Raw genomic sequence first — 26961 nt, 5'->3', positions numbered from 1 at the left:
TTAATTTTATGAACAAAAAGCAAAATTGTGCGATCAAATATTAATATACATGTACAAAATCATTAAAATAAAAAATTATTTAAGTCAATATTAAAAATTCATACGTACTGCGGATACAATCTAATATCTACATAGAAAAGCTCTCATTTAGATATTATTGCATCACCTTGACATTGAGAATAGAACACCCTGCTCAAGTCACAATCTTCCTAGACATTGCAAGTTTGTTCCTAACTTGGACCGATAATTACAATGCAAAAGTTTTATTTGCAGATAAGATATACAACATGGTCTGCGCGTAACTGCCCAAAACTTCCAAATCGAACATTAACTTAATGTGACTATAAAGAATTTTTTATGATCCGCCTTAGACGACATCCAATACTGTTATAACAAATCGTATCATTGTAAATGTTACTTCTAGATATCCATATATTTATGCATCCTCTAACTTATTGGATATATTTCAAACTTGATATAGTTGGATACAATTAGCGTGTGAAATTGAATTAACACACGATTCAAATTCGAATCAATATGCAGCTAAAATATGACTTCAAAATCAACTATACTTGTACATGAAAGTCAAAAATTTTGAAATGTATTATGGTGCCATAGAAAATAACATCCATCCTTCCATGTCAAATTTTGCTCTGGCTTTTTCCCCCAGTAATGTAGGCCGCACACGTGGCACCCATTCATTGGACCGGTAGTCTCAATCGAGAAAATACAAAATAATAATTCTCTTTCAACAGATTGAGACAAACAACCTCGGAACTCGAGGGAAGCTTTAATTCAAGAATTAAATTCCACTGGGAAAATTCTCCTCTTCATAATAAAATCCCTATGACCACGAAGAACACCCCCTTGGAAGCCACATAAGACAGGAGGAAGACGCTCCCCGGTCACGGCTCAGCGTCCCGGCGGAGAAGAAGAAGAAGGAGAAGAACATCCCCGAGTCAACTCAGTCACTCGGCGAGGTCAGGTACGATGTTCACTGTTTGTGTTGTGTTTTGAAACAGAGAGAAAGAGAGAGAAACAGGGCATTTAGAGACCTGCAGTTTTTGCTGCAGATTTGTGTTAAAATTGTTCTTGCTCGCTCGGTGAGCTTCATTTGGTATGGAAAATCGTGTCTTTTTTCTTTGGTAGTTGAAATTTGTTTATTTTTGAGATGCCCATAATTTGGATTTCCTTCCCTGCTTTAATGGGAAGGTGGTGGGAGCTCAATGACCATCTTGGCCCCTTGTTCTTCTATGCCATGTCCTCCCTCTGCCTGGGCTTGGCGAGGCTATTTCGGTCAAGTGTCCTTGAAAGGCAGTTTTTTTTTTTGTTCCCAGTATATTTCGTTTCATTGATTGAGTTTCCATACTTGATTGAGGTGCCTACCTTTAAAGTTTGACTCCCGGAGCTGATCCTTGACTGTGGGTCTCATCAAAGAAGCTTTCCCTCTCTCTCTCTCTCTGTGCGTGTGCGCGCGCGCGCTCTGAGCATTTGGGTGTTCGGGTTTATTTATTAGGTGAGAAATGGTTGGGATAATGATGGTGACGAAGCACACAGCATCAAACTGGTGGTGGCTTGACAGTCACAACAATGCCAAGCGGTCTCCATGGCTCCAGTCCACTCTCTCCGGTAATGCCCTCCTTGTATTTTCCGATAAAACCCGTGTGATATTTCATGCTTTTGGTTTTTGATTTCGATGTCCACATCTTGATATACCAGTGATTGCTTCGTTGCTGATATAGATGGGGTGGTGCTGCTGATCTGTGGTTTGATATTAGTTTGTGTTTCGATACCTTTTTTTTTCTTTTTTTCGGTGATGCGGGAGTATGGCTAGGATCTGGTTTCATGACCGTTGGGAAGTGTTCACCTTTGTGTTGATATTTGAAATTTTGAACTATTGTTGTTCTCCTCTTTTCAAGTGTGTGCTTTTTTCTTTGTGGGCGATTGACTGACTTCAAGAAAAAGACTTGTAGTTGTCCAGAGAAAGTTTGTTGGGGGGCCTTGGAAGATTACTTTTTATCAGTGAAAACAGGTCGCTTGTAGTATATAATGTATGGCTATTGGAGTCTGATGGGGACCGCCTTGATTTTCTAGGAAGGAACAAGGAAATGAAAAAAAAAAAAAATCTGTTTGTGGGAGTTCTGTGGATTATAATTTAAAACATCATTGTAAGTGTTAGGATAGATTATAGTTCCCATAGAAAAGAATCCAATAATAACACATAGTAATGTCGCATGGCATCCTTGGGAAAGTAAGACAGTTTCTTGGTATTCACAGCTTTGCTGCATATTATAATTATTTTAATTGAAGTTAGGCTTTGGTCTCAGACTTACTCTATATTGCAATTGTTTGGATGTTCTTTAGGAAAAAGTCATGTATGTAATGGGGATAACACGTGAGATGTGTCAGTTCGACACATGAGCACATGTCTCTTGAGCTGGTGTAGAAAAAAAAAAAAGAGTTTTGTGAAAAAATATTGTGTATTTTATCGTTACATATCCATTTTAGGGATATAAAAAATTTGTTGTATGGCAAGTCTACCCAAAGCAAAAACAGTGAGGCCTTTTGCCTATGGAGAAACTTTAAAACTCATCTGTTCTTTCATGAGAAATATGATAAGTTCTGCAACCAATCTTCTCATTAAAAGGAAGCATTTTAATGCTTTCGTCAAAAAGTCTATTAATAGATAGTAGTCTAACCTCTGATATCACCTCATTTTATGTGCTTTCATATGAAAATGAACACTAAACTTGGACAGTGTGGTGTTATTATGAAAGCTAATATCTAGTTGGGCCTGGGGGTTGGGATATTATGATAGTCTAGTCAAGGCCCATCGAGAGGGATCTCTGCTATGTTTGATCATTGAGCTTAGACTCTATGAGCTAGTTTTGAGAATATGAACTGGGCCGGCGTCTGGCATGTTTGATATCGCTTTCTTAAACCGCAGAAAAGCACCGGAAGGCATTTCATTGAATGTTTTCAAGAAACTGTATTTGAAACTTATTTCAGGAACAAGTGCTGATGTTTTCCAAAACAATCAAAACTAAAACAATGTGTAAAATCGAAAAACTGAAATATCGTGGAAAGTTGTTAGCCTTGAGTTTTGTGGATAGGCCTAGAAGGACCTGATATGCTCGGGGGGGTCACAGAATGTTCTTCCACTGGCAATGGTGGAAGACAATCCACTGTACTCCTTTCCTATTGCCGACAATTCTCACTATATTGAATGGCACTTGAACGTGCCCATCTCCTGCCATGGGGAAGTGGACACTGTGGGGGGACCCTCCCAAAGAAATTATGGGTTTGTTAGACTTTGTACGTTCTTTTGCCAGTTGGGTCCAACATGAAAGTGAAGAACTTGCAAAATCCTTACACCAGTATATCTTATCATCTAGTCTTTTGACATCGCATGCTCTCATCGCAGAGCCAAAGGACAGTACTGTGCATGAGACTCTTACAATTGCAGTATCTTGCTCTTTATCGCTACAATGGAGATGAGTTCATGATAGGAAAACTACCGTAGGCATCCCTACAATTTATTGCTATCGTTTTCATTATTGAGAGCTTGAAAATTCTACGAGTGCAATTTCCTTTAAAGATATTATATTGAGATGCATTGAAAATTCATAGTATTTATTTAGTTTCTTTTATGGAAGTTAGAGTTTCATGGTCGACCTGCTTTAGAAAGTCGTTCATCATTTGAATCCATAAAGCTACTCCTTTTACGTCCTAATAATTTGCTGGGCCTATTCCGATAGTTAATCAAATCTTAAAAATCTATCCTTTTCATGCAAATATAGTCGATAGCAGACGTTTATATAACCAGAGACCAGTGGGCTTTAGTGTGACAGCTTGATTGTGTCCCTGCTATTGAATCTCCTGTATTCCTTAATTTAGTCTCTTCAATTTGTAATGTCATCTTGGTTCTGCTCATGTTATGTAGAGCTCGATCATAAGACCGAAGCCATGCTGAAGCTGATCGAGGAAGATGCCGACTCCTTTGCAAAGCGTGCAGAGATGTACTACAAGAAGAGGCCGGAGCTGATCAGCCTGGTACAGGACTTCTACCGGGCGCACCGGTCACTGGCAGAACGCTACGATCAGATCAAGTCCGAGAGCTCAGCCCGTCTCCTGACCACCTTGGGGTCCCCTTTCTCTGGCGAAAAGTCCCGCCAGGAGAAGCCTGTCCCGACTCCCATTGTTGACAAGAATTACGACAGCTACTCCGAATCCTTCGACCATGACGAGAATGCTGAGTCAGAGGTCGAGGACCCCGACGAAGATAACGGATCCGATGGCCCAGAAGTGGAAACGCCTCGCGCACTCCCTAAGCGAGAGCAGGCCCGCATAGGGAGACTGGCTTCTCCCGGTCGGACAATCAAGGAGGACGACGGTGAGGAACTGAGGAAGTTGAGGGATGAGATTGAGAGGCTGAGCAAGGAGAACCGGGCCCAAAGGGAGCAACTGGAGCAGAAAGATGAGGAGAAGAGGGAGGTCATAAGGCAGCTGAGCTTTGCTGTGGGAATGCTGAAGGAGGAGAATGCCAGTCTTAGGAAATCTGTAAATAAGGTGACCAAGAAGAGGGGCAACTTTGAGGTCAACAACAACAATAAGGTTAAGGGAGGCTTTCTTAGTAAGTTGTTCCATGGGTCTTTCTTGAATTCCCAAGAAACTCTCGTGGCTCTGTAGCTGTAGTTGTAGTAGAATATAGTTATATATATTATATATATATATAGATGTATGTGTGTGTGCATAGGCTTTATATGAAGTGGAAGTCTGTAGATTTACTATCATAATAGGTGATTTTGGCTGTTGTAAGGGTAGTGTCCTAATGGGTGTTTTTTAGCTTGTGTCTTAGTATAAGCAAATTCACGGTGGCTTTTCAGGATAAACTGGAGATTAAAGTATTTTGTAGCTCCTGTTGGTTCCGTTTATCCATATATGGTTTATTTGGCTTTTGTCAAATTAATCGACCTCGTTCAGTCAATCTGACTCTAATATCGTGAAGGAAACATTCAACAAAACATAAAAATTGGCGTTCATAATTCCCATGAAAATTGACTTCACTACCACGATAAACTTTCGAGAACCATTTGAATTTCGCACGGAAACACATAAGAACTCTTGAATGGAAATGAAAAAGAAATGTAATCAGTGAGATACCACTCTGGAAGAGCTGCAGAAGATCTCTTCTTCGTATTCATATAAAGGTGTATCTTGTAATACAATTGTCGTCGCGTCCTGGGAAATCGGCTTAATTTCCTGTGAAAATTGACTTGACTATCCCAAAGCGAATTTTGAATTGCCGTCACGTCTTGGGAAGTCGACTTAATTTCCCGTGAAAATTGACTTGACTGTCACGAATTGAATTCCCGTCGTCTTCGGAAGTTGGCTTAATAGATCTTGTTGAGTTAGTGAAATACTCAAAATATATCGTTCAAGGCTTCAATCGTATAATCATCAGGCATGTTCATATAAAAGGGAAGATATATAATCAAAGATATTGTGGGGGTAGTGACACATATATTCATTTGATAAACAAGATTTTTTAGATTTTTACCAACGTGGATTGGTTCAAGCGGTTCGGCGCTTGTTCCGCTTAAGTAAGGTCTCGGATTCGAGTCTTTGTGAATGCAGAAAATTCACGCTGGGAGAGTTTTACCCCTAGTGGGCCGACCCGGCTCGACTGATTAGTTGGGGCCCAATTAGGCTTCCAGATACCAGGATTCAAACAGAAAAAAAACAAGATTTTTTAGATTCAATGCTCGTAGGATTACCCACGTTCTTTATTAACTATTAAATTTTATATTTTATTGTTCTAATCCATTTATCTCTCTTACAATTAAAAAAGAAATATTTATATATTCAATAAAAAAAAGTTGAAGAAGATATTACTCAAACAATTCTAAAGAATTAAATATTAAAAGTTATTATCCTTTTCAGAATCCAAATTTCCGTCCTTCACCTTATAGGGCTATGTATCCTACAATTGAATAAAGATGGCTAAAGTGAAAATTATAAGGGGAGCAGTTGACCTGTCTTGAAAAGTGAAAAAAAGCTAGTAAAAAGATTCTCTAGCTGGCCGGACTAGTGAAAAAGCTAAGATCATTTGAGATTTTTACCATGCAATAATAATTGGCAAGTTCTACCACATCCATGATTGTCACTTTTGAAACTAACATGTGAATTTTATTGCTATGGCTAGTTGGGAACTTCTCTGGTCCCTAAGGGTGATCACTCTTGGCCACTTTGGAGCCATTGGATCAACATGAACGTGAAACCCACCTCGAAGTGCTGATCGGGAGCTCCTAGAGGGGCCGGGACCGGGACCGGATAAATTTCTCGATGGTAGTCCGATTTACTTAATCGCGGGATGAGGAAAGATAAGTTGGTACTCAAATCAAGGCATCAGTGGCAACAAGAAAACAATGCAAAAGGGACCACTAAACAACAAGATCCAACCCAACCACTCCCCCTCGATCAGATCTCATGGGGCGCACTCACTACGTATCTTCCACCTTTTTCAATGACTGAATCATTAAATTAACAAACATTCTTGTACAGAACAACTTAATTAGATAAATTTTAATATGATTTGATGTTATCGTGATACGTTTAACACTTTCATTCAAATATTTAATATTTAAGTTTAAGTGTTTAGTATTTTTACTATTTGTGATGAATAAAATACTAAACAATTCAATCGTAATACTAAACACTTTTAGAAGTAAAAATCACTTGTACTAATTACGATTATTAAAAATACCAAATACTTGAACTGAAGTAATAAATATTTGAATTAAAGTACTAAATGTATTACGGTGATACAAATTCATCCTAGCAAAACCCCTTAAATTAAGGAACATGACATGATGCAGCACAGCAAGAGACAAGGAGTACTTCATAACAACCATAAAAGATAAGATTTTTACAAATATTTTAATACATTAATTAAATTATCAGAAAATATTGGGAAAACAGAAAAATGGATTAATCACAAGAGTAGAAATATGTCGATATTATTCTATAGAAAATAAATTAAATTTTACCAGAAAGTGAATGAGGAACCATGACACCAACATTGCTGCAAATTCAGTTTTACATTCCAACAAGCTGCATTGAGTAGACTGCCAAAGAGCAGAGGATGAGGCTTGGGACCATGAGAGCATCCACCCGGACCGAGCCGGAGCTGGCAATAGCAGGCTCCACCTCTGAAGGAGAGAGGGGCGTGGTGACCGGTCCGCCAGCAACCTCGCTGTCAGGGTTCGGGGGGCTCGGGCTGGACGGGATTATGGGCAGCGAGGACTCAGAAGGGGTGGGGGCTTCACCCTTAGGGGAGGGCAGGAGAGGGGAAATGTCCGGAGACAATGTGGGAAATGGAGAGTCAGGCTCCGGGGCGGCTGGTAGAGTTGCTGGGGCTGCCGGAGTTGTAACCGGTGATGAGAGCGGGGCGAGTGGGAGGGATGCCGGGGCGGCCGAGATGGTGGAGATGTGGAGTTGATGGGAGGCAGAGGAGGAGGCAATGAATGCCATGAATATTCCTAGGAGTGACCTAAAGGAAGCCATTAATAAAATGATTGATGAAATAAATTTTGTTGCAGGCTTCCTTTCCTGAGGAAGAAAGAGAGCTTTGGTTTGTTTGGGGGAGTGGGGAGGAAGGGAATGGGATTGATTGGGGAATTATGAGGAGAGTGTGAGAAAGAGTGAAAGGGTTAATGATTGTTCAACCTTTTTAAAAGGTTATCAGCTGGAGGAGAGAACTTGGAGAAGTAGGACCCGGGAAGAGAGAGAGAGAGAGGCCCTAAAGAGACCTCGGCTTGTCAGGTCAGGCTAAAATCGATCCCATTGCACAAAATATGTTAGATACAAACGTGATATCATAAAATGAGGTGCAAATCAGCTTAATTTGAACAACTATGTTCCATTTCTTTTACAGTATCAGGGTATTGTGATCATGGGAATGATTGATAGAAGGGGATTAGGGAAAAAGTTATTGAGATTTTGTATTCTGTCATTCACATTGTACGGAAGATATAAGTTCTAAATGTGCTATCACTGAAAGGGACTCAAGCTTACTTGAATTTAAGATGTGTATTGATTTTGTGCATCGTAAGATTGCGTTTGGTCCACTGGAGTAGAATGTAATGAGTTTTATAAATAGAAATATAGTTATATCGAAAGACCATATGCTTTTTTTTGGGTTAAATTTGAACATATAAAAGAGTATAATAAAAAAATAAACTTATTTATCATGATCCTGCTCTATTTATATATTTAGATATAGGAGTTTAAAAGAAAATATGTCATACTTGTATGAAAATTAATTCGAATGGTGGAATGAGCATTACTTTAAATTCTATGAAAAATTGATCATTCTAATAAGCTCGAAAAAAAAAGACTATTTAAATGAAATGTTTTCTCCAACTCATTGTAGAGCAAATGCATTTCATTCCTTTATATTTCGATTTATCAAACATAACTTAACAGCATTGTATTGTGGTAGTGGGGACTGAAATAAAAGATGGGGAGAAAAGTTACTGGGATCTGTCTGGTTTTATATTTTATTTTTTAAAAATAATATTTAAAAGGGAAAAAAAAAACAAAAAAACAGCTCTCGCAGTGCATGCAGGGCTATGAGACAAAGGTGCTTTGTGGTTTCTGATTCTTGTGCACATGAAGATGAGATGTCCTATTTTATCTTTTTCTTCCAAAGCAGAAGTAAAATATTACCCCTTAAAAATTATACATAAATTTCCTCTTTATTGAATCCTTTAAGTTTTACAATATAAAATAGTGGGTAGATATTATTTGAAAAAGCATATAGTAGGGAACCGAGAGGCAAATTAATATATAATATATAATACTTGGAACACTTAATCAGGTGATGACAAGTGTTATCTTTAACCTCTTTAGCTTCCCCTATGTGTCGCTACGTATGCAAATTCTCATGTGATTTCTGCCACATGTTACCATGTAATGTTGCTTAATTAAATAATTACTATTTCAAAAATAAAAATTTAATAATAAAAACCTTATTATATATTAATACAACACCAATTAAATAAAAAGAGATGTTTTAATAATCTATATAGAATTATATCATTGTATTAGTAAAAATCTATAATTTAAATAAATAATATTACACGAATTTTACCGACTCGAATCAATATATAATATATAATGCTTGGAACACTTAATCAGTTGATGACACGTGTGATCATTGACCTCTTTAGATTCCGCCATGTATCGCCACGTATACAAGTTCTCATGTGATTTCTGCTAAATGTCGCCATGTAATGTTTTTTAATTGCATAATTACTATTTCAAAAATAAAAAGTTAATGATAAAAACGTTATCATATATTAATACAACACCAATTAAATAAAAAAAGATGTTTTAGTCATCTATGTACAATTACATCGTTGCATTAGTTCATATCTGTAGTTTAAATACATAATATTATACGGATTTTACCAACTTGAATGGGTAGAATTACAATACTGTATTAAGAAGGCAACATGTATTAAGAATTGGTTGAATTTAACGCCGTATTAATAAAACATTACACAAATTTTACCTGTTTGATTTGATAAAATTAGTACATTAATTAATAATTCAAATACTTATGAAAATCAAAATTAAACTTACGGTTTTAATACGAAGTGTAAGACTTACTATTGCTATATTAAGAGATTCCATGGATTTTATCAAATCAAATTGGTAGAATTACAGCGCCATAATAATAATAATTAAAAAAATCTTGCTTTTTTCCATGTGATTTCGCATGTCCGTATACATCGTGGAAATTACTATTATTCATATCCCAAAAATCTTACTTTTTTTTCATTAGCAAAGAACATGTAATAAACTCGCGCAACGCACGGGTCTAATGTCTAGTATTCTTCAACCTAGCGGCCTAGAGGAAAATGTATTGAATAAACCAGTTCAAATGATCTGTATTCATAAGAATATATATATATATATCAAAAAAGAAAGAAGTTCAAATGATAGGTTATGTTATAATTGAAATGATCGATTTAAGATTGTTGTTGACAACAGATATATTGAATAGGTATGTACAATTTGTCATTCTATCGAGGAAAATCATGTAATAGAAAAAACGTAATTTGGTTTTATTCTTCACAGTCACGGACTGATCATTATGCGGATCAAATGTCCTTCAAATCTTACTCCCCGGTTGATCGATGGGACGTTATGGTCTTAGTTGACAGGGTAAAGGTATAAGAGCTGAAGTGTGCGTCGGGGAAATTAGAACAAGAAGGTCAACGTAATTTGTAAGCTGGCTGGACAAACATACAAAAATCATGTGAGATGATGAATGCATTGGCTATAAACTCAATTGACAGCTCACGGGTTCGCCTTGGTCCCTCTTCGAGGTTTTGGACCCTTGTGTTGTATATCGAGTTCCGATCGATTGTGACACTCGGGGATGTAGTAGTCACACATTCAGCTTAGGAATGCGCGTGATGTTCGGATCCTTCGGCACATATCTTATTAAATATGGTACGAGAGAATGGAAAAGAAAAGGAGGGAGCGATATCAATACATAGAATATAATGATTCCATATGACATATGAGACATGTGCCGGAACCTGGAAGTGCCGAGAATTCCGCTCGAAGATCAGAAGAATGAATGGCATTTTTGTTGAATCTGATATGTGTGAGCATCGACCTGTCCGAAGAATTCCAAATGTTCACTGAATTACTGAATCCAATTCCCTGTACTTCGGCACATTGGTGTCTAGCCCTCCATATATTTCTGTATTTGGGGAGTGTTACTCCATCAGTCTTCCGTTTCGGTTTTTCCCCTTACGAACATTGTCACGCCGTATTGTGATAGTGTACTAGATCGTAGATTCAAATCCTCTCTGCATGCATAGCTCATAGTGAGGCCAATTTTTTAAAGAAAAAAAGAGGCCGGTATGCATTAAGAGAAGCAGAACGAAAGATTTTCGTGGGCCTGGGTAGCTCAATTCACTAAAGCGGGCCGCAGGAAAAGATCCGGCCCCATTCTTGGGCCAGAGTTCAGCCCAATCCACTCAAGTGGGCTACAGGAGAAGTTTCGGCCCCATTCTTGGGCCAGAGCTCAAGGACTCTCGAAAATGTCAAGATGGACCTGAACAAAACCACTGTCGTGAAGAACTTGTGATGATTGCGACTCGATATATGATAACTTGAGTGACAAGTTATCACTTAATCAGAAAAAAAAAACTTGACAAGTTGCCAATGATTATGCCTAGGTTACCATAAAATATACAAAGGCACAACTAGTGATAACTAGTTATCTGAAAAAGTACTGCGATTAATCAAAAGAGGATGTAGCGTAGTGGTACATGTTCTCGCCGGTTACAGGTTCGATATTTATGTGGGACTACTCGTACGCCTTTATTAGCTATTAAGATTTCTCTTTCATTACATTATGCCACGAGCCTCCTTTGTAATCGGAAAAAAAAAGTACCGTGATTATCACAATGTTCGATAATTAAAGTTAAAATTTATGACAACTCGTTCAAAATAGGAGTGACCACTAATTATGCCCAGGTTATCATAAACTATATTGAGGTCATGACAGTTGGTGATAATTGGTTATCACACAGAGTATTGTGATTATTAGAATGTGAGATAACTAAAATTAAGTTTGTGACAACTCATTAAAAGCAAGAGTTATCGTAAAATACAATGACGCCGACCAAACTTGTGATAACTGCGATTATTTTTTGATAACTTGATAAGTTATCAATATTTATGCATACATTATCACAAAATGTAGTGAGGTTTTCATAACTAGTAATAACTAATTCTCGCAAAATGTATTGTACTACAATAACTAAGGTTAAATTTATGTAACTCTTTCCAAATAGAAGTTATGATAATATATATTGAGTTTATCACAATCTGTGACAATTAGTACGCAATTTATGGTAACTTCATAAGTTATTACTAATCATGTCTAGATTATCATAAAACATATTAAGATTATCACACATAGTGATAACTCGTTACCAAGAAATGTACTATAACTATCACAATTGCGACAAATATAGCTAAATTTGTGATACCTCATTCATATGAGAGTTATCACAATATATAATAAGGTTATCGCAACTTGTAATAATTGCGATTCAATTTATGATAATTTGACAAGTTATCACTATATATGCATAGATTAGCATAAAATATACTAATAAGACCACGGCACCAGCAAGATACTCCCCTAAAAGGGGTCGTGGAAAAATATAAATTGTTTTTTCCATTTGTCTTTTTATTGTGAATCTCATATGGACCCCTCGAAATTCTCTCTCTCTGTGTATTTTTGCTGATCCGGAATGTCCAGGTTTCGCCCGACTAATTTTCATGATTCCGTGAGCCTTTGGGGGAGCACGGTGTGGGTAATCACGCCAAAAGCGCTTCGGTGACTCAAAGGGGTTTCGAACTCGAGATTGGGTGGATGCATGAGGTCCTCCTTAATCAGTACCCATTGGAGTTGAGATTATGATTCTATAATATTTATTAGAGATTGAGATTTTAATCTTTAAATCCTTAATGTCGTCTTTTGGCTTATAAATATGCTTTTTACTATTTCTTGAGTTTTCCATTCTAATGAAATTGATCTGTCCCATGCAATTATCAATTGAAATCAGCAACCTTTTTGTGTACGTGCATTGTCACGTGTTTCACCTCCGTAAAGTGGTGAGCTTCCTCTAGAAGTAAAAGAAAAGTCCATTTCATTTCTTCCATTGTGAAGCACAACAATGGATTAATTGCTCAGTCGGTCAAATTAAAAAGTTGACATTTGTTCAAGATGAACGCGTCTTGGAATTCCGCTTCGATCATCTTCTTTATTATTTAGAAAATCAGAATCAGATCACATACGACTATTATATCAGTTATTATCTTAAAGATATTATTATTGGTTGCGTGATTGAGATTATGATTTTAGAATATTTATTGGAGGTTTAAATTTAAATTTCCTATGTTTCATTATGCCTTCTTCTTGATTTTGGATGGACTATAACCAATCATGTTTATCGTGCTTTTATCTTAACTCCCGTTATCATATATTAAAGTTCTTTAAAGGAGTAAAAGAATTGCATTAATGAGTGGTCCTCAATCTATATCTCAGTTTATCTGTTTTCGTGTCCAACTTTTCATAGTGATTTTTCGTCCTTAATGTTAAGTAATTATACAATTAAAAGTTTCAAAAATGTCGTATGTGAAAAACCACTTTGAAAAATTAAAATAGAAAATCTCCCGATATTAAAGCTACATCCCCAAATGTATCAATTCATTGTTGTCGCCGCCTAGGATTGCGGCCCTCAGGTTCAGTCTTGTTGCACCATCACCTGCAATCGTTTTACGTGCCTCCCATGCATTCTTCTTCCAATTAATGAACTAGAAATTCTAGTATCCGATGTCCAGATGGTGTCGATGCATCACAAAGAAAAGAACATCGAGTTTCATCAGGAAAGTTTGGGTTTGAGTCCGAAAGGATTAAAAAAGAGAATTCGGGAGATCAAGATTATTGAAATGGAATTTTCCACAGTTACATTTTTCTATTTTTAATTGTTTGATTGATTTTATATTTCCCGAGAATATTTTGTATTTTCGAAAAAACTTTGAACCCTTATTTGCGAGTTGAGAAAACACTTCTTTGTTTTTGGAAATTTGTTAAAGTTTATTCGAGATAGTGTAATACCTTATAAGTGTCATAATATACACATACGAATTATTGTCTCTGTAATATGCACTTAGCGCATTAAATATGCTAGAGATACTATTGTGATCAGTGGAAATATAAAATTTGGGAATAAAATAGTTTAGTTGTAGCCATTGTCTGAGTCATTGTCATCATCAAATTTGATGAATTCGCGCAAGATATGCATTCGCAATGCGAGATGCTCATTTTAAGGGGACTGTTAGAAAAGATATTGTGATTGGTTAGTGAATAAAATACGTGGGAATAAGATTGTATCGATACATTAAGTTAGTTGATATTACTAAAATTTCCAATACTCGGTTTCCTAAATTAGTTACTTTATCATGTGATACTTTATTTTTTCAAAATCACATAAATTATCTTAATAAACTGGTTATGTAAACAACCATTTGAGGAATAGTGATGGGAATGGGATCACCTACAAGTTATCTCGGCGTCCTAATAAAGGTTGATTCAAATGGTTCGATACTTATTTCCCTTAAATTATATTCTGGCTTTGAGTCTTATAAATGGGGAAAATCTTTGATTGAGAGAGTTTTACATCTTAATAGATCGACTCGACTTGAATTAAATAAGTTAGGATTCATTGAGATTTTAGATATTAGAATATACATCACAAAAAAAAGAAATTATTGCAACGTTTCTTCATCGTTTTTTTTTGGGACTTTTATATATTTATATTGATATAACGAAAAATACGAACCCACTACACTAGTCTAGGAAATAAAATTTTTGTTCCACTACTTAAACTATGCAGAGGATGTTCTTTGATATGATTAAAGTCTAACGATTGATTACAATAAAAGTTATTTATGTTTAATATGATAATTTTTTTTAGCGCACAGCCTGTGATTCCTATTTAATATAAATTACTAGGCCGTGGACCTCGTGGCCCGTTGTATATTAGCTGTAGTATATGGAGCGAAATTCCGAATAATAATTTTGTTCTAATGAATAAAGCAAGACCACAATATCAGCAAGATTAAACAATTCCCATTTGATAATGACTAACTTTTCAGACTAATGGTTTTTCTGCTCCTTTAACGTGCAAACCCGGCAAAGGGTCGATGTCTTAAAATTCTCCCCTCTGAAAGGGAACGGAGAAAAAACATATATTTTTTTTTATGTTTTTCCTTTTATGTTATGATAAATCACAACCTGGCCACTTGAAATTCTTGGGATAACTAAAGCGATTTAATACTCTATTTAATTATATTGGATATATATGATACTTTGTTGCGTATTGTATTATACTATGCTATATTATTATCATGGGTTGGAAATACCTGTCCTACTCAATTACACCAAGGTAATTGCTGCACGTTGGCTTGTAAAGTGAGTTCTCTCACTTCTTTAACTGTTTAATAAGGTTGAGCTTTTTGTGGATGGAAAAAATCATTGATTGTGAGAGTTTTATTCATACTGAACCGACCTGGCTTAACTAGATTAATTGGAGCTCATAAAACTTCAGCATACCAAGGGTAACAACAAAAAAACTGTTTAATAAGGAAAGATATTACAGTTAGGGATCTCTATACCTTGCTTTTGCATTGTTTAAGTGTTTCTTTTTTTTTTTGGATTTTATCCCCGTTTATCCATTGAGAAATAACTACCTAGGTTGATTTAGGTAATTTGACTCATCTTTCCCTTAAAAAAATATGTATACCATGTGGTACAAATACCTTATTTTGTGTCTGACTAATGTGGGTTATGTTGATTGAAGTGGTTCAACACAGGGCAGAGCCATAAATAATGTTTAAGGGGGCAAATTAAAAGTTTTGGAGCAAAAGTTAAATCATAAAATATTTAGGGAGGCATTGATTTTTTTTAGTGGCAAAAGTTGAAATTTTTACAAATTTGTATCTGAAATCTTCAACAAATGGAAAAGTCAGCGGGAGCAATGCGCCCCTAATGGCTCTGCCCTTGGTTCAACACCTTTTCCTCTTAAATAAGATTTCGGATTTAGCCTTATGAGTAGATAATATCCATAATATGGAGAATTTACACCTTAGCGGCTCAATGCTAAATTAATCAGTGCAAATTAAGAATTTTTGTAGATTTGGTGGGAAGAGATCTAAAATTCCTTATATTGGCAAACTCCACCTTTGTCGATCCAAACAAGAGGTAAGAAAGTGTGTACTAATGAGTGGTCCTCAACCTATCGCTGTTCATATGTTTCATTATCCAACTTTTCATTCAAATTATTATCGTCCCTAATTTTACACAACTTTTAAATCAAAGTTTTACTAATGTCACATGTGAAAAATTAATTTTACAAATAAAAATAGAAGATCTCCCAAAAAAAAAGAACTGGGAAAAAAAGTATATATATATATATCCCTATGTCTCTCTAGTTCAAAAATGTTGTTGTCCCCGCCTAGGCTTGCAGCCCTCGGGTTTAGTTTTGTTGCTCTGGCGAGTTTTGCGAGCCTTTCATAAAGTTGGCGAGGCTCTAATCAAGGCCATGAATCCTTTCACGTGCCTCCCATGAATCCATATTCAAATTAATAAACTAGAAACCCTAGCTAGGATCCGATATCTAGATGACATCGATGGCATTGATGCATCACGAAGAAATGATGGATTGATTTCAATGGGGGAGAGTTTGGAATCGAGTTTGTATGGATTATTAGTGCTAAAAAATATGCATCATTAAAAGCGGATCTGGTTCTGCGTTTCATTTTGCGGCTAGTATTGGAAAATTCATGTATTAACCCTTATGGAGGATTGAGTGTGATCAAACAATGAGAGAATCTTTTCCTGCGAGTTTATTTGAATTTATATATTTTTTCTTTCAGAAAGTGAATTCCATGTTGGTACGATTATTAAAACTTCTGACGTGCTGTAACGGCTGAAGCACCAAAGCTAATATATAGATATATATATATATATATATATATATATATAAGTTGAGAATTAAAAATACTCAAAACAAAGATTAGGGACCAAAACAGAAAAGCAGGAAAGATTGAGGATTAACTGTTGGTGAAGATTTCCCAAAAATATTGGTATCGCATGTAGTCTTGATTGGATTGCTCTTTAGGAGGTGTAACTACCCCTTTATTTGTAGAATGTAATTAAAAGCTCGAAAATATTCCTCGTTCTTAGTTTTTTTTATGATATAATATAATTAAAAAAATTTATATAATTTCAAATCAAATAGAGGGGTTGAAGAACAATTTTGTCCACTTAATATCAATCTCCCATCTCTTTCTCACACGCCTCAACCTATCCTTATTTTACTCTCTCCTCCAACCTCCTAATCTCTCATTCTATCACATTATCTTGTTTTTTAATATATTCTATCTCCAGTTCTTACTTATTTTTATTACCCTTAATTTTCCTCTTCCAAATTAATTCATTCCAAATTAATTCATCCATGAGTGTATTGGAAAAAAACACTATAGCTGAAGCGTGATATATGTGGGGTTGACTGTGCTATTCATGAGTTTCTAATGTGATTTATTATATAATATTAATATGCAATGTAATTTTTCTAATAAATTAAGAGTTACTATTAACTTTATATGAATAATAATGTATAATTATGTACGAAAATGATTATCTATTATTTAGAAATGCTATTTGCTCCTATTCCATATGTCGAAACGTCTTTCGAGAGAGGTAAACATAACATATGGCACTATAGTTATACCCCTTTCTCTAATGTCCTGAGCATTTTGTAATGATGCTCCCCTGATATATAATTTGGCTGGGGCTAAATCACATACGGCCATCATTTTTATTGTCTATGGACAAAATTATCCCCTCTCCCTCCATAAAATTCAATTTTATAGGGCCCACTCTTTTTAATGGTAATTTTGTCTTTTTATGACAAAAGGAGTGACCACATAGGAGATGTGGTCCTAATCCTACAAAATATACATCAGGGGCACAATTGTGTCCCTATTATATATATATATATATATCTGTATTTATATGTTCATCTATTTATGCTATTATCTCTATCCATCTAGTCAAATTTACTCATGTCGTCATAAATATTTATTAGTCTTTTTTCTATTTGCCAGAGAAATTCCTCCACTATTTTTATAAATAAAAAATGGTGGACAGCAGTAATGGTAACCTTATTACCCTTCGATATGCAATATTCGGACTATCAAATTCAACTATGAGCATATCAAACGAACTGTACAATTGATGCAATTATGTAAGTACTGGCCCTGTCTGCATAGTATCACCAAAAACCTAGTATTGTTCACAGAATCCGGTCCCTCATGCCCAACCAAAGATCACACTTCTAGCAAATGTTTTAATGCAAATGCATAGAGGGAATTTGAACTTGGAACTTTGGAATTACCAAACCGTTTGAGAGTAAACTTGAAACCACTAGAGCACCACCTCTAGTGTTTTTTCCATTTGTCTTTTTATTGTGAATCTCATATGGATCCCTCGGAATTCTCTCTCTCTTTGTTTCTTTTTCACTGATCCGGAGTGTTCAGGTTTCGTCCGACTAATTTTCATGATTCCATGAGCCTTCGGGGAAGCACGGTATGGGTAATCACCCCAAAAGCGCTTCGGTGACTCAAATGGGTTTCAAACTCGAGATTGGGTGGATGCATGAGGTCCTCCTTAATCAGTAAGTCAAACCCATTGGAGTTGAGATTATGATTCTATAATATTTATTAGAGATTGAGATTTTAATCTTTAAATCCTTAATGTCGTCTTTTGGCTTATAAATATGCTTCTTACTATTTCTTGAGTTTTCCATTCTAATGAAATTGATCTGTCCCATGCAATTATCAATTGAAATCAGCAACCTTTTTGTGTACGTGCATTGTCACGTGTTGATGCAATTATGTAAAGTGGTGAGCTTTCTCTAGAAGTAAAAGAAAAGTCCATTTCATTTCTTCCATTGTGAAGCACAATAATGGATTAATTGCTCAGTCGGTCAAACTAAAAAGTTGTGAACATTTGTTCAAGATGAACACGTCGTGGAATTCCGCTTCGACATCTTCTTTATTATCTAGAAAAACAGAATCAGATCACATACTACTATTATATCAGTTATTATCTTAAAGATATTATTATTGGTTGCGTGATTGAGATTATGATTTTAGAATATTTATTGGAGATTTAAATTTAAATTTCCTATGTTTCATTATGCCTTCTTCTTGATTTTGGATGGACCATAACAAATCATGTTTATCGTGTTTTTGTCTTAACTTCCGTTATCATATATTAATACTACGTTTGGTTTCAAAATAGAATTTTAAAATCAGATTTTGATTTTGAAAAAGAGTGGTATAAATGATTATATATGGGCCCACCGTTTGATTTTGTATGAGTTATTTTATTTTGTCGTGGGTAGAATTAAGTTAAAGTGTGATTTTAAAATCACACTTTGAAACCAAAATGAAGTTCTTTAAACGAGTAAAAGAATTGCATCAATGAGTGGTCCTCAATCTATATCTCAGTTTATCTGTTTTCGTGTCCAACTTTTCATAGTAATTTTTCGTCCTTAATGTTAAGTAATTATACAATTAAAAGTTTCAAAAATGTCATATGTGAAAAATCACTTTGAAAAATTAAAATAGAAAATTCCCGATATTAAAGCTATATCCCCATATCTATCAATTCATTGTTGTTGGCGCCGCCTAGGATTGCGGCCCTCAGGTTCAGTCTCGTTGCACCATCACCTGCAATCGTTTTACGGCCTCCCATGCATTCTTATTCCAATTAATGAACTAGAAATTCTAGTATCCGATGTCCAGATGGTGTCGATGCATCACAAAGAAATGAACATCGATTTTCATCTGGAGAGTTTGGGTTTGAGTCCGAAAGGATTAAAAAAGAGAATTCGGGAGATCAAGATTATTGAAATGGAATTTTCCACAGTTACATTTTTCTATTTTTAATTGTTTGATTGATTTTATATTTCTCGAGAATATTTTGTATTTTCGAAAAAACTTTGAACGCTTATTTGCGAGTTGAGAAAACTCTTCTTCTTCTTTTTTTTTAAGAAATTTGTTAAAGTTTAGTCGAGATAGTGTAATACCGTATAAGTGTCATAATATAGAAAACGCATACGAATTATTGTCTTTGTAATATGCACTTAGCGCATTAAATATGCTAGAGATACTACTGCGATTAGTGGAAATATAAAATTTGGGAATAAAATAGTTTAGTTGTAGCCATTGCCATTGTCTGAGTCATTGTCATCATCAAATTTGATGAGTTCGCGCAAGATATGCATTCGCAATGCGAGATGCTCATTTTAAGGGGACTGTTAGAAAAGATATTGTGATTGGTTAGTGAATAAAATACGTTGGAATAAGATTGTATCGATACATTAAGTTAGTTGATATTACAGAAATTTCCACTACTCGGTTGACGCAATGCTGATGTTTTGATATAATTTGTTTCCTAAATTAGTTACTTTATCATGTTATATTTTATTTTTCAAAATCACATAAATTATTTTAATTAGCTGGTAATGTAAACAGCCTTTTGAGGAATAGTTACGGGATTGCCTAAAAGTTATCACCACTTCCTAATAAAGGTTGATTCAAACGGTTCGATACTTATTTTTCTTAAATTATATTCTGGCTTTGAGTCTTGTGAATAAAAAAAAATTTTGATTGAGAGAGTTTTATCTCTTAGTAGATCGGCTCGACTCGAATTATATTAGTTGAGATTCATTGAGATTTTAAATATTAGAGTATACGTCACAGAAAAAGTTATCGCAACGTTTCTTCATTGCTTTTTTTTTGGGACTTTTATATATTTATATTGATATAACGAAAAATATGAACCCACTACGCTAGTCTAGGAAATAAAATTTTTGTTCCACTACTTAAACAATGCAGAGGATGTTCTTTGATATGATAAAAATCTAACGATTGATTACAAAAAAAGTTATTTTATGTTTAATATGATAAAATGTTTTTAGCGCACAGCCTGTGATTCCTATTTAATATATATGACTAAGCTGTGGACCTCGTGGCCCGTTGTATATTAGCTGTAGTACATGGAGTGAAAATCCGAATAATAATTTTGTTCTAATGAATAAAGCAAGACCACAATATCAGCAAGATTAACAATTCCCATTTGATAATGACTAACTTCTCAGACTAACGGTTTTTCTACTCCTTTAACGTGCAAACCCGGCAAAGGGTCGATCTCTTAAAATTCTCCCCTCTGAAAGGGAACGGAGAAAAAACATATATTTTTTTTATGTTTTCCCTTTTATGTTATGATAAATCACAACCTGGCCACTTGAAATTCTTGGGATAACTAAAACGATTTAATACTCTAATTAATTATATTGGATATATATGATACTTTGTTGCGTATTGTATTATACTATGCTATATTATTATCATTGGGGTTGGGAATACTCGTCCTACTCAATTACACCAAGGCAGTTGCTGCACTGGTTGGCTTGTAAAGTGAGATCTCTCACTTCTTTAATTGTTTAATAAGGACGGGCTTTTTGTGAATGGAAAAAATTCTTGATTGTGAGAGTTTTACCCATAGTGAGCCGACTCGGCTTGACTGGATTAATCGGGGCCCATAAAACTTCCGAATACCAAGGTTCACAACAAAAAAAAAAGTTTAATAAGGAAATATATTACAGTTAGGGACCTCTATACCTTGCCTTTGCATTGTTTAATTGTTTCTTTTTTTGGATTTAGCCTCGTTTATCCATTGAGAAAGAACTACCTAAGTTGATTTAAGTGATTTGACACATTTTTTCCTTTAAAAAATATGTATACCATGTGGTACAAATACTTTTTTTTTGGGTTCGACAAACGTGGGTTACGTTGATTGAAGTGGTTCAATATATTTTTCTATTAAATAAGATTTCGGGTTTAGTCTTATGAGTAGAGAATATCCATAATATGAAGAATTTTACACCTTAGAGGCTCAATGCTAAATTAGTCAGTGCTAATTAAGAATTTTTTAAGATTTGGTGGGAAGAGATCTAAAATTCCTTATAGAATTTTCACCGAAAAACAATCATATACAATTGTATGTAGTATTGGCAAACTCCACCTTTGTCGATCCAAACAAGAGGTAAGAAAGTGTACTAATGAGTGGTCCTCAACCTATCATTGTTCATATGTTTCATTATCCAACTTTTCATTCAAATTATTTTCGTCCTTAATGTTACACAACTTTTAAATCAAAGTTTTACTAATGCCACATGTGAAAAATTACTTTTAAAAATAAAAATAGAAGATCTCCCCAAAAAAACTGGGAAAAAAAAGTATATATTTCCCCATGTCTCTCTAGTTCAAAAATGTTGTTGTCCCCGCCTAGGCTTGCAGCCCTCGGGTTTAGTTTTGTTGCTCTGGCGAGTTTTGCTAGCCTTTGGGGAAGTCGGCGAGGCCCCAATCAAGGCCATGCTTCACCATCACGCTACAATCATTTAACGTGCTTCCCATGGATCCTTATTCAAATTAATAAACTAGAAACCCTAGCTATGACCCTATATCTAGATGACATTGATGGCATTGATGCGTCACAAAGAAATGACGGATCGATTTCAGTGGGGAAGAGTTTGGAATCGAGTTTGTAAGGATTATTAGTGCTAAAAAATAAGCATCGTTAAAAGCGGATCTGGTACTGTGTTTTATTTTGTGGCAAGTATTGAAAAATTCATGTATTACGCCTTACGGAGGATTGAGTATGATCAACCAATGGGAGTGGGTCTTTTCCTGCGAATTTAGTTTTATTTATATATTTTCTTTCTTTCAGAAAGTCAATTCCATGTTGGTACGATTATTAAAAATTCTGACGTGCTGTAACAACGGCTGAAGCACCAAAGCTAATATATAGATATATATATATAAGTTGAGGATTAAAAATACTCAAAACAAAGATTAGGGACCAAAACAGAAAAGCAGGAAAGATTGAGGATTAACTGTTGGTGAAGATATCCCAAAAATATTGGAATCGTATGTAGTCTTGATTGGATTGCTCTTTAGGAGGTGTAACTACTCCTTTATTTGTAGAATGTAATTAAAAGCTCGAAAATATTCCTTGTTCTAAGTTTTTTTATGATATAATATAATTAAAAAAATTATACAATTTAAAATCAAATAGAGGGGTCGAAGAACAATTTTGTCCACTTAATATCAATCTCGATCTCTTTTCACGTGCCTTAATCTATCCTTATTTTACTCTCTCCTCCAACCTCCTAATCTCTCATTCTATCACATTATTTTTGTTTTTTTAATATATTCTATCTCCAGTTCTTACTTATTTTTATTACCCTTAATTTTCCTCTTCCAAATTAATTCATCCATGAGTGTATTGGAAAAAAACACTATAGTTGAAGCGTAGTACATGTGGGGTAGACTGTGCTATTCATGAGTTTCTAGTGTGATTTATTATATAATATTAATAGGCAATGTAATTTTTCTAATAAATTAAGAGTTACTATTAACTTTATGTGAATAATAATGTGTAATTATGTACGAAAATGATTATCTATTATTTAGAAATGCTATTTGCTTCGATTCCATATGTCGAAACGTCTTTCGAGAGAGGTAAACATAACATATGGCACTATAGTTATACCCCTTTCTCTAATGTCCTGAGCATTTTGTAATGATGCTCCCCAGATATATAATTTGGCTGGGGCTAAATCACATACGGCCATCATTTTTATTGTCTATGGACAAAATTATCCTCTTTCTCTCCATAAAATTCAATTTTATAGGGCCCACTCTTTTTAATGGTAATTTTGACTTTTCATGACAAAAGGAGTGACCACATAGGAGATGTGGTCCTAATACTGCAAAATATACATCTGGGGCACAATTGTGTCCCTATATATATATATATATATATATATCTGTATTTATATGTTCATCTATTTATGCTATTATCTCTATCCATCTAGTCAAATTTACTCATGTCATCATAAATTTTTATTAGTCTTTTCTCTATTTTCCGGAGAAATTCCTCCACTATTTTTATAAATAAAAAATGGTGGACAGCAGTAATGGTAATCTTATTACCCCTCGATATGCAATATTCGGACTATCAAATTCAACCATGAGCATATCAAACGAACTGTACAACCGTCGACCGATGCAATTATGTAAGTACTGGCCCTGTCTGCATAGCATTACCAAAAATCTAGTATTGTTCACATAATCCGGTCCCTCAAGCCTAAGCAAAGATCACACTTCTAGCAAATGTTTTGATCCAAATGCATAAAGGGGATTTGAACTTGGAACTTTGGGATTACCAAACCGCTTGAGAGTAAACTTGAAACCACTAGAGCACCACCTCTAGTGTTGAAATTCCTCCAATTTATTGATCAACCAATGCCGGTTACAACATCTATATATAATTATAAAAGCTAAAACAATATTTCGAACGATGCTACGTAGGATGTAGATGGCTCATGGTTGAGTGACTCTTGAAGTTTTAACCAATCACAATGCAAAAAATGACGCAGTATTATTGAGCCACATCGTCATCATGAAATTCTAAAAGTTCTTCCGTTACAAAAGATGAAAAATCATCTAATATAGTTTTAAGAATAAAATTTTACAAAAATAATTATTTATTTATACGCGTTCTTAGTATATTTATATTAACAAGCACAAACTTTCATACCATACGAACTATTGAAATCTAATTCTTTTTGAAAACACAAATATATTCAGTTAGCTATTTTGTAGCGCATCATCTAAGTGGAGGCTGCTATCTCCACTACATTCATGGAGAATTATGATCGGGAGAAACCGAAGAAGAAGAAGTTCGAGAAGAAGGTGGCTGAGCCCAAGCCCACTCGGGAAACCCAATCAGATGCAGATCTTTGTTGTTGGGGAAGTCAAACATAATAATTAAAGCAGTTGCTGACTTGTTTTGGGAGCTCAAATTCGGATTTATGGGGGTATCATTATTAGTTGCTTCTGTTTTTAGTTTTCAGGGGTGAAGTTAGTGTTTTTTTATGCTTTATCAGATAATTACATTTGGTACGGGGTTCCTTTTCCCTATCTCTATGTATATTGATGTATCTGGAGCAGAATGAAGAAATGAAAATTATCTGAAATTCTCTCTATTATTTGAGTGTTTCCTACTACGAGATTGTGTTGAGTTTGCGTTCTTCAGTCTAAACATAGATTTAGGTTAGTTCGATCGAACCTCACTACGTCATCATCAACCCATTTGAGAACCAAATTAAGAACTTTAATTTGAAATTGGATTGATAAGATATAAACCATAGCTAAATATGGACACAAATATAAAAAAAAAAGAAAGAAAAATTATAACAACTTTCTTATAGATATTTATCCAAAAAAATTCCTTATAGCCAATTCTGTTAATGCAATAATAGACGAATCTTTGTTATTTGTAAACATTTTATATCATGTATAAGTTTATGCCATAAGTGGTCAACCATCTTTTTAACTCTATTAACTTGGTTGTAGCATTAGACATCGATTTGGATATGCAAATTATCAAAGGCGTTTAACAATATTCATAAAGCATATACTCAACTTATCTTTGATATCTCGTTCTTATTATTAGCAAAGTTTCCATGCGTTTTATTCTCTCTTACCCGACTTCCTATAAAACCATAAACGTCCTTAGTGAATTAAAAAAACACTAGAGGGTATGCCGTGTTACGCGAGGTATTAGTTATATTCAATTTAAGCTGTAGTTGCTGGGCATGGTATTGTGGAACTCTTTTGAATTATATATTTTAGAAGATAAACTTATCATGCAATCATGATTTGATTTTACGTTTTTTTCTGAAAATATGAGTGTATTTATTTATTAAAACTAAACAGCGCTTTTAATTTAAAGTTATTTAGTACTTGTAATGAAAAAAAAAATTCAGAGTAGAAATCGTGGGCGAGAAAAAGAGAAAAGAGAGGAAATCGGGGGAGAAAAAATATAGGTGGAGAAAGTACTTAAAGAGAATATATTGATTTAAAAATTTAACATTAACAAGCTCATAATTCAGTGACTCATATTTATTTTATAGAGGAGAAATAAAGTAAGACTATCAGGCCGGTCGCATCGAAGATATTCCAATGTAAATTATTTTGCAATGAATTAAATTGTTACTGTTCAAGAAAAAGTACATTTTTTTAAGAAAAAGAAAGTTACGTAAATATTTCGTCAAAATGTCGTGGCGAACCCTCCAACCACCAACCACCCCATAAAGGAGAAATAAAGAGTAACAGCACCGAGGCCTGGCAGCCTGGTGGTGAGGCTTGGAACAATGAACGTCTAATATTCGAGTCTTCTCTCGTCTAATTACAGTTCTCTCAAGGTAAAAGTTCTGTACGTAGTTAAAAATGTTTATGAGAAGGTATATACGAATAGGAGGAGTTCAGATAAGTTGTTCTTTGCTGTCCACTAAGCGTCTTGGTTGACACTAAGCGTCTCGATGGAAGAAGTATATAAGATTAAAAACTCCAAGTCCGTGCCCTGCAGTTTCAACTATGTATAAATATATCAACTTAATATATATATGTATATATATCTATACTACTACAAAAAGAAAAAGTCAAATTTCCGTCTAATTTTTACTTTCTATAAATGTCCTTTTTAGAATTCTTTTAAATTTATAGTCGTTGGATTAAGGGTGATATGGTAAATTAACTATTTCACAACAATTAATTATCCCACTATTTTTCTCTCTTTTCAGTTTTCCTCATTTATCTATTTTCTCTCCTCTCACCGTAGAGCAATAATTCTATTTCTCCACTTCCCCAACCCCTTATCTATCCCCTCTCCCTTCTCTCTCTCTCTTAAACGTTCCCTCCACATTTTTTTTTATAACTTTTGATAGATAAGCTCCCTCCACCTTCTCTCTCCTACAACATTTTCTTTTATTAATTTTATTATTTAGTTAAATTAATAAAATTCTTCTTTTAATCTCTAAAAATGTTGGAGGTAAAATTTTCATGTCGAACTTACGTTGAAAAATCCTACGGATAGCGCGTTAGTTTCTTTTATCCCCTTTTCGGGAATTAATTTTAATTATAGTAAAGTAAAAGGTTGGAAAGTGAAGTGAAATAACTTAAATTTTATTATTTTAGTATTATAAGGTAACTACCACTTCATATTATATCAGTCTTTTTACATCATCATCATCATCATCAATCCTCAAATTTCTTATGATCAAGACGTCAATGTAATCGATCAATGACGCTGCTCTTCAACAAGTTGGTCTGACTATTTTATTTCCAAGTCTCCTCGGAGATCCCATTTGAAGTTGTGTA

General features: G+C 34.7%; 2 protein-coding genes across 5 annotated transcripts; both read left to right on the top strand.

Annotated features, from left to right (window-relative positions):
* The first annotated feature begins 807 nt into the window (after positions 1-807).
* On the top strand, positions 808-4965 carry LOC116188319 (protein NETWORKED 3A-like). 4 transcript variants are annotated; one of them, XM_031517596.1, is made up of 3 exons: positions 808-985; positions 1517-1629; positions 3944-4936. In XM_031517596.1, exons 2-3 carry the CDS (start codon positions 1524-1526, stop codon positions 4687-4689), a joined length of 852 nt encoding a protein of 283 aa, XP_031373456.1. In that variant the 5' UTR covers positions 808-985; positions 1517-1523; the 3' UTR covers positions 4690-4936. The 4 variants fall into 4 exon arrangements, with proteins under 4 accessions (XP_031373456.1, XP_031373457.1, XP_031373455.1 ...); XM_031517597.1 differs by having other exon boundaries at positions 1395-1629; XM_031517595.1 differs by having other exon boundaries at positions 1379-1629.
* A 2053-nt stretch (positions 4966-7018) lies between these two features.
* LOC116188320 (PE-PGRS family protein PE_PGRS16-like) lies at positions 7019-7523 on the top strand. Its single transcript, XM_031517599.1, has one exon. The coding sequence runs from the start codon at positions 7145-7147 to the stop codon at positions 7499-7501; it is 357 nt and encodes a 118-aa protein (XP_031373459.1). The 5' UTR covers positions 7019-7144; the 3' UTR covers positions 7502-7523.
* The last annotated feature ends 19438 nt before the right edge of the window (positions 7524-26961 follow it).

The sequence above is a fragment of the Punica granatum genome, chromosome 8 (genome assembly GCF_007655135.1).
Source record: "Punica granatum isolate Tunisia-2019 chromosome 8, ASM765513v2, whole genome shotgun sequence".
Taxonomy (NCBI): Eukaryota; Viridiplantae; Streptophyta; class Magnoliopsida; order Myrtales; family Lythraceae; genus Punica; species Punica granatum.
The sequence above is the reverse complement of the archived record's forward strand: the minus strand, read 5'-3'. Positions and strand labels throughout refer to the sequence as shown.

Excerpts from the sequence above, each read along its gene's own strand:
- LOC116188319 (XM_031517596.1), top strand. The coding sequence starts at position 1,524 with ATGGTTGGGATAATGATGGTGACGAAGCACACAGCATCAAACTGGTGG. Across the intron at positions 1,630-3,943 it reads GCTCCAGTCCACTCTCTCCG|AGCTCGATCATAAGACCGAA; the intron begins GTAATGCCCTCC and ends CATGTTATGTAG.
- LOC116188320 (XM_031517599.1), top strand. The coding sequence starts at position 7,145 with ATGAGGCTTGGGACCATGAGAGCATCCACCCGGACCGAGCCGGAGCTG.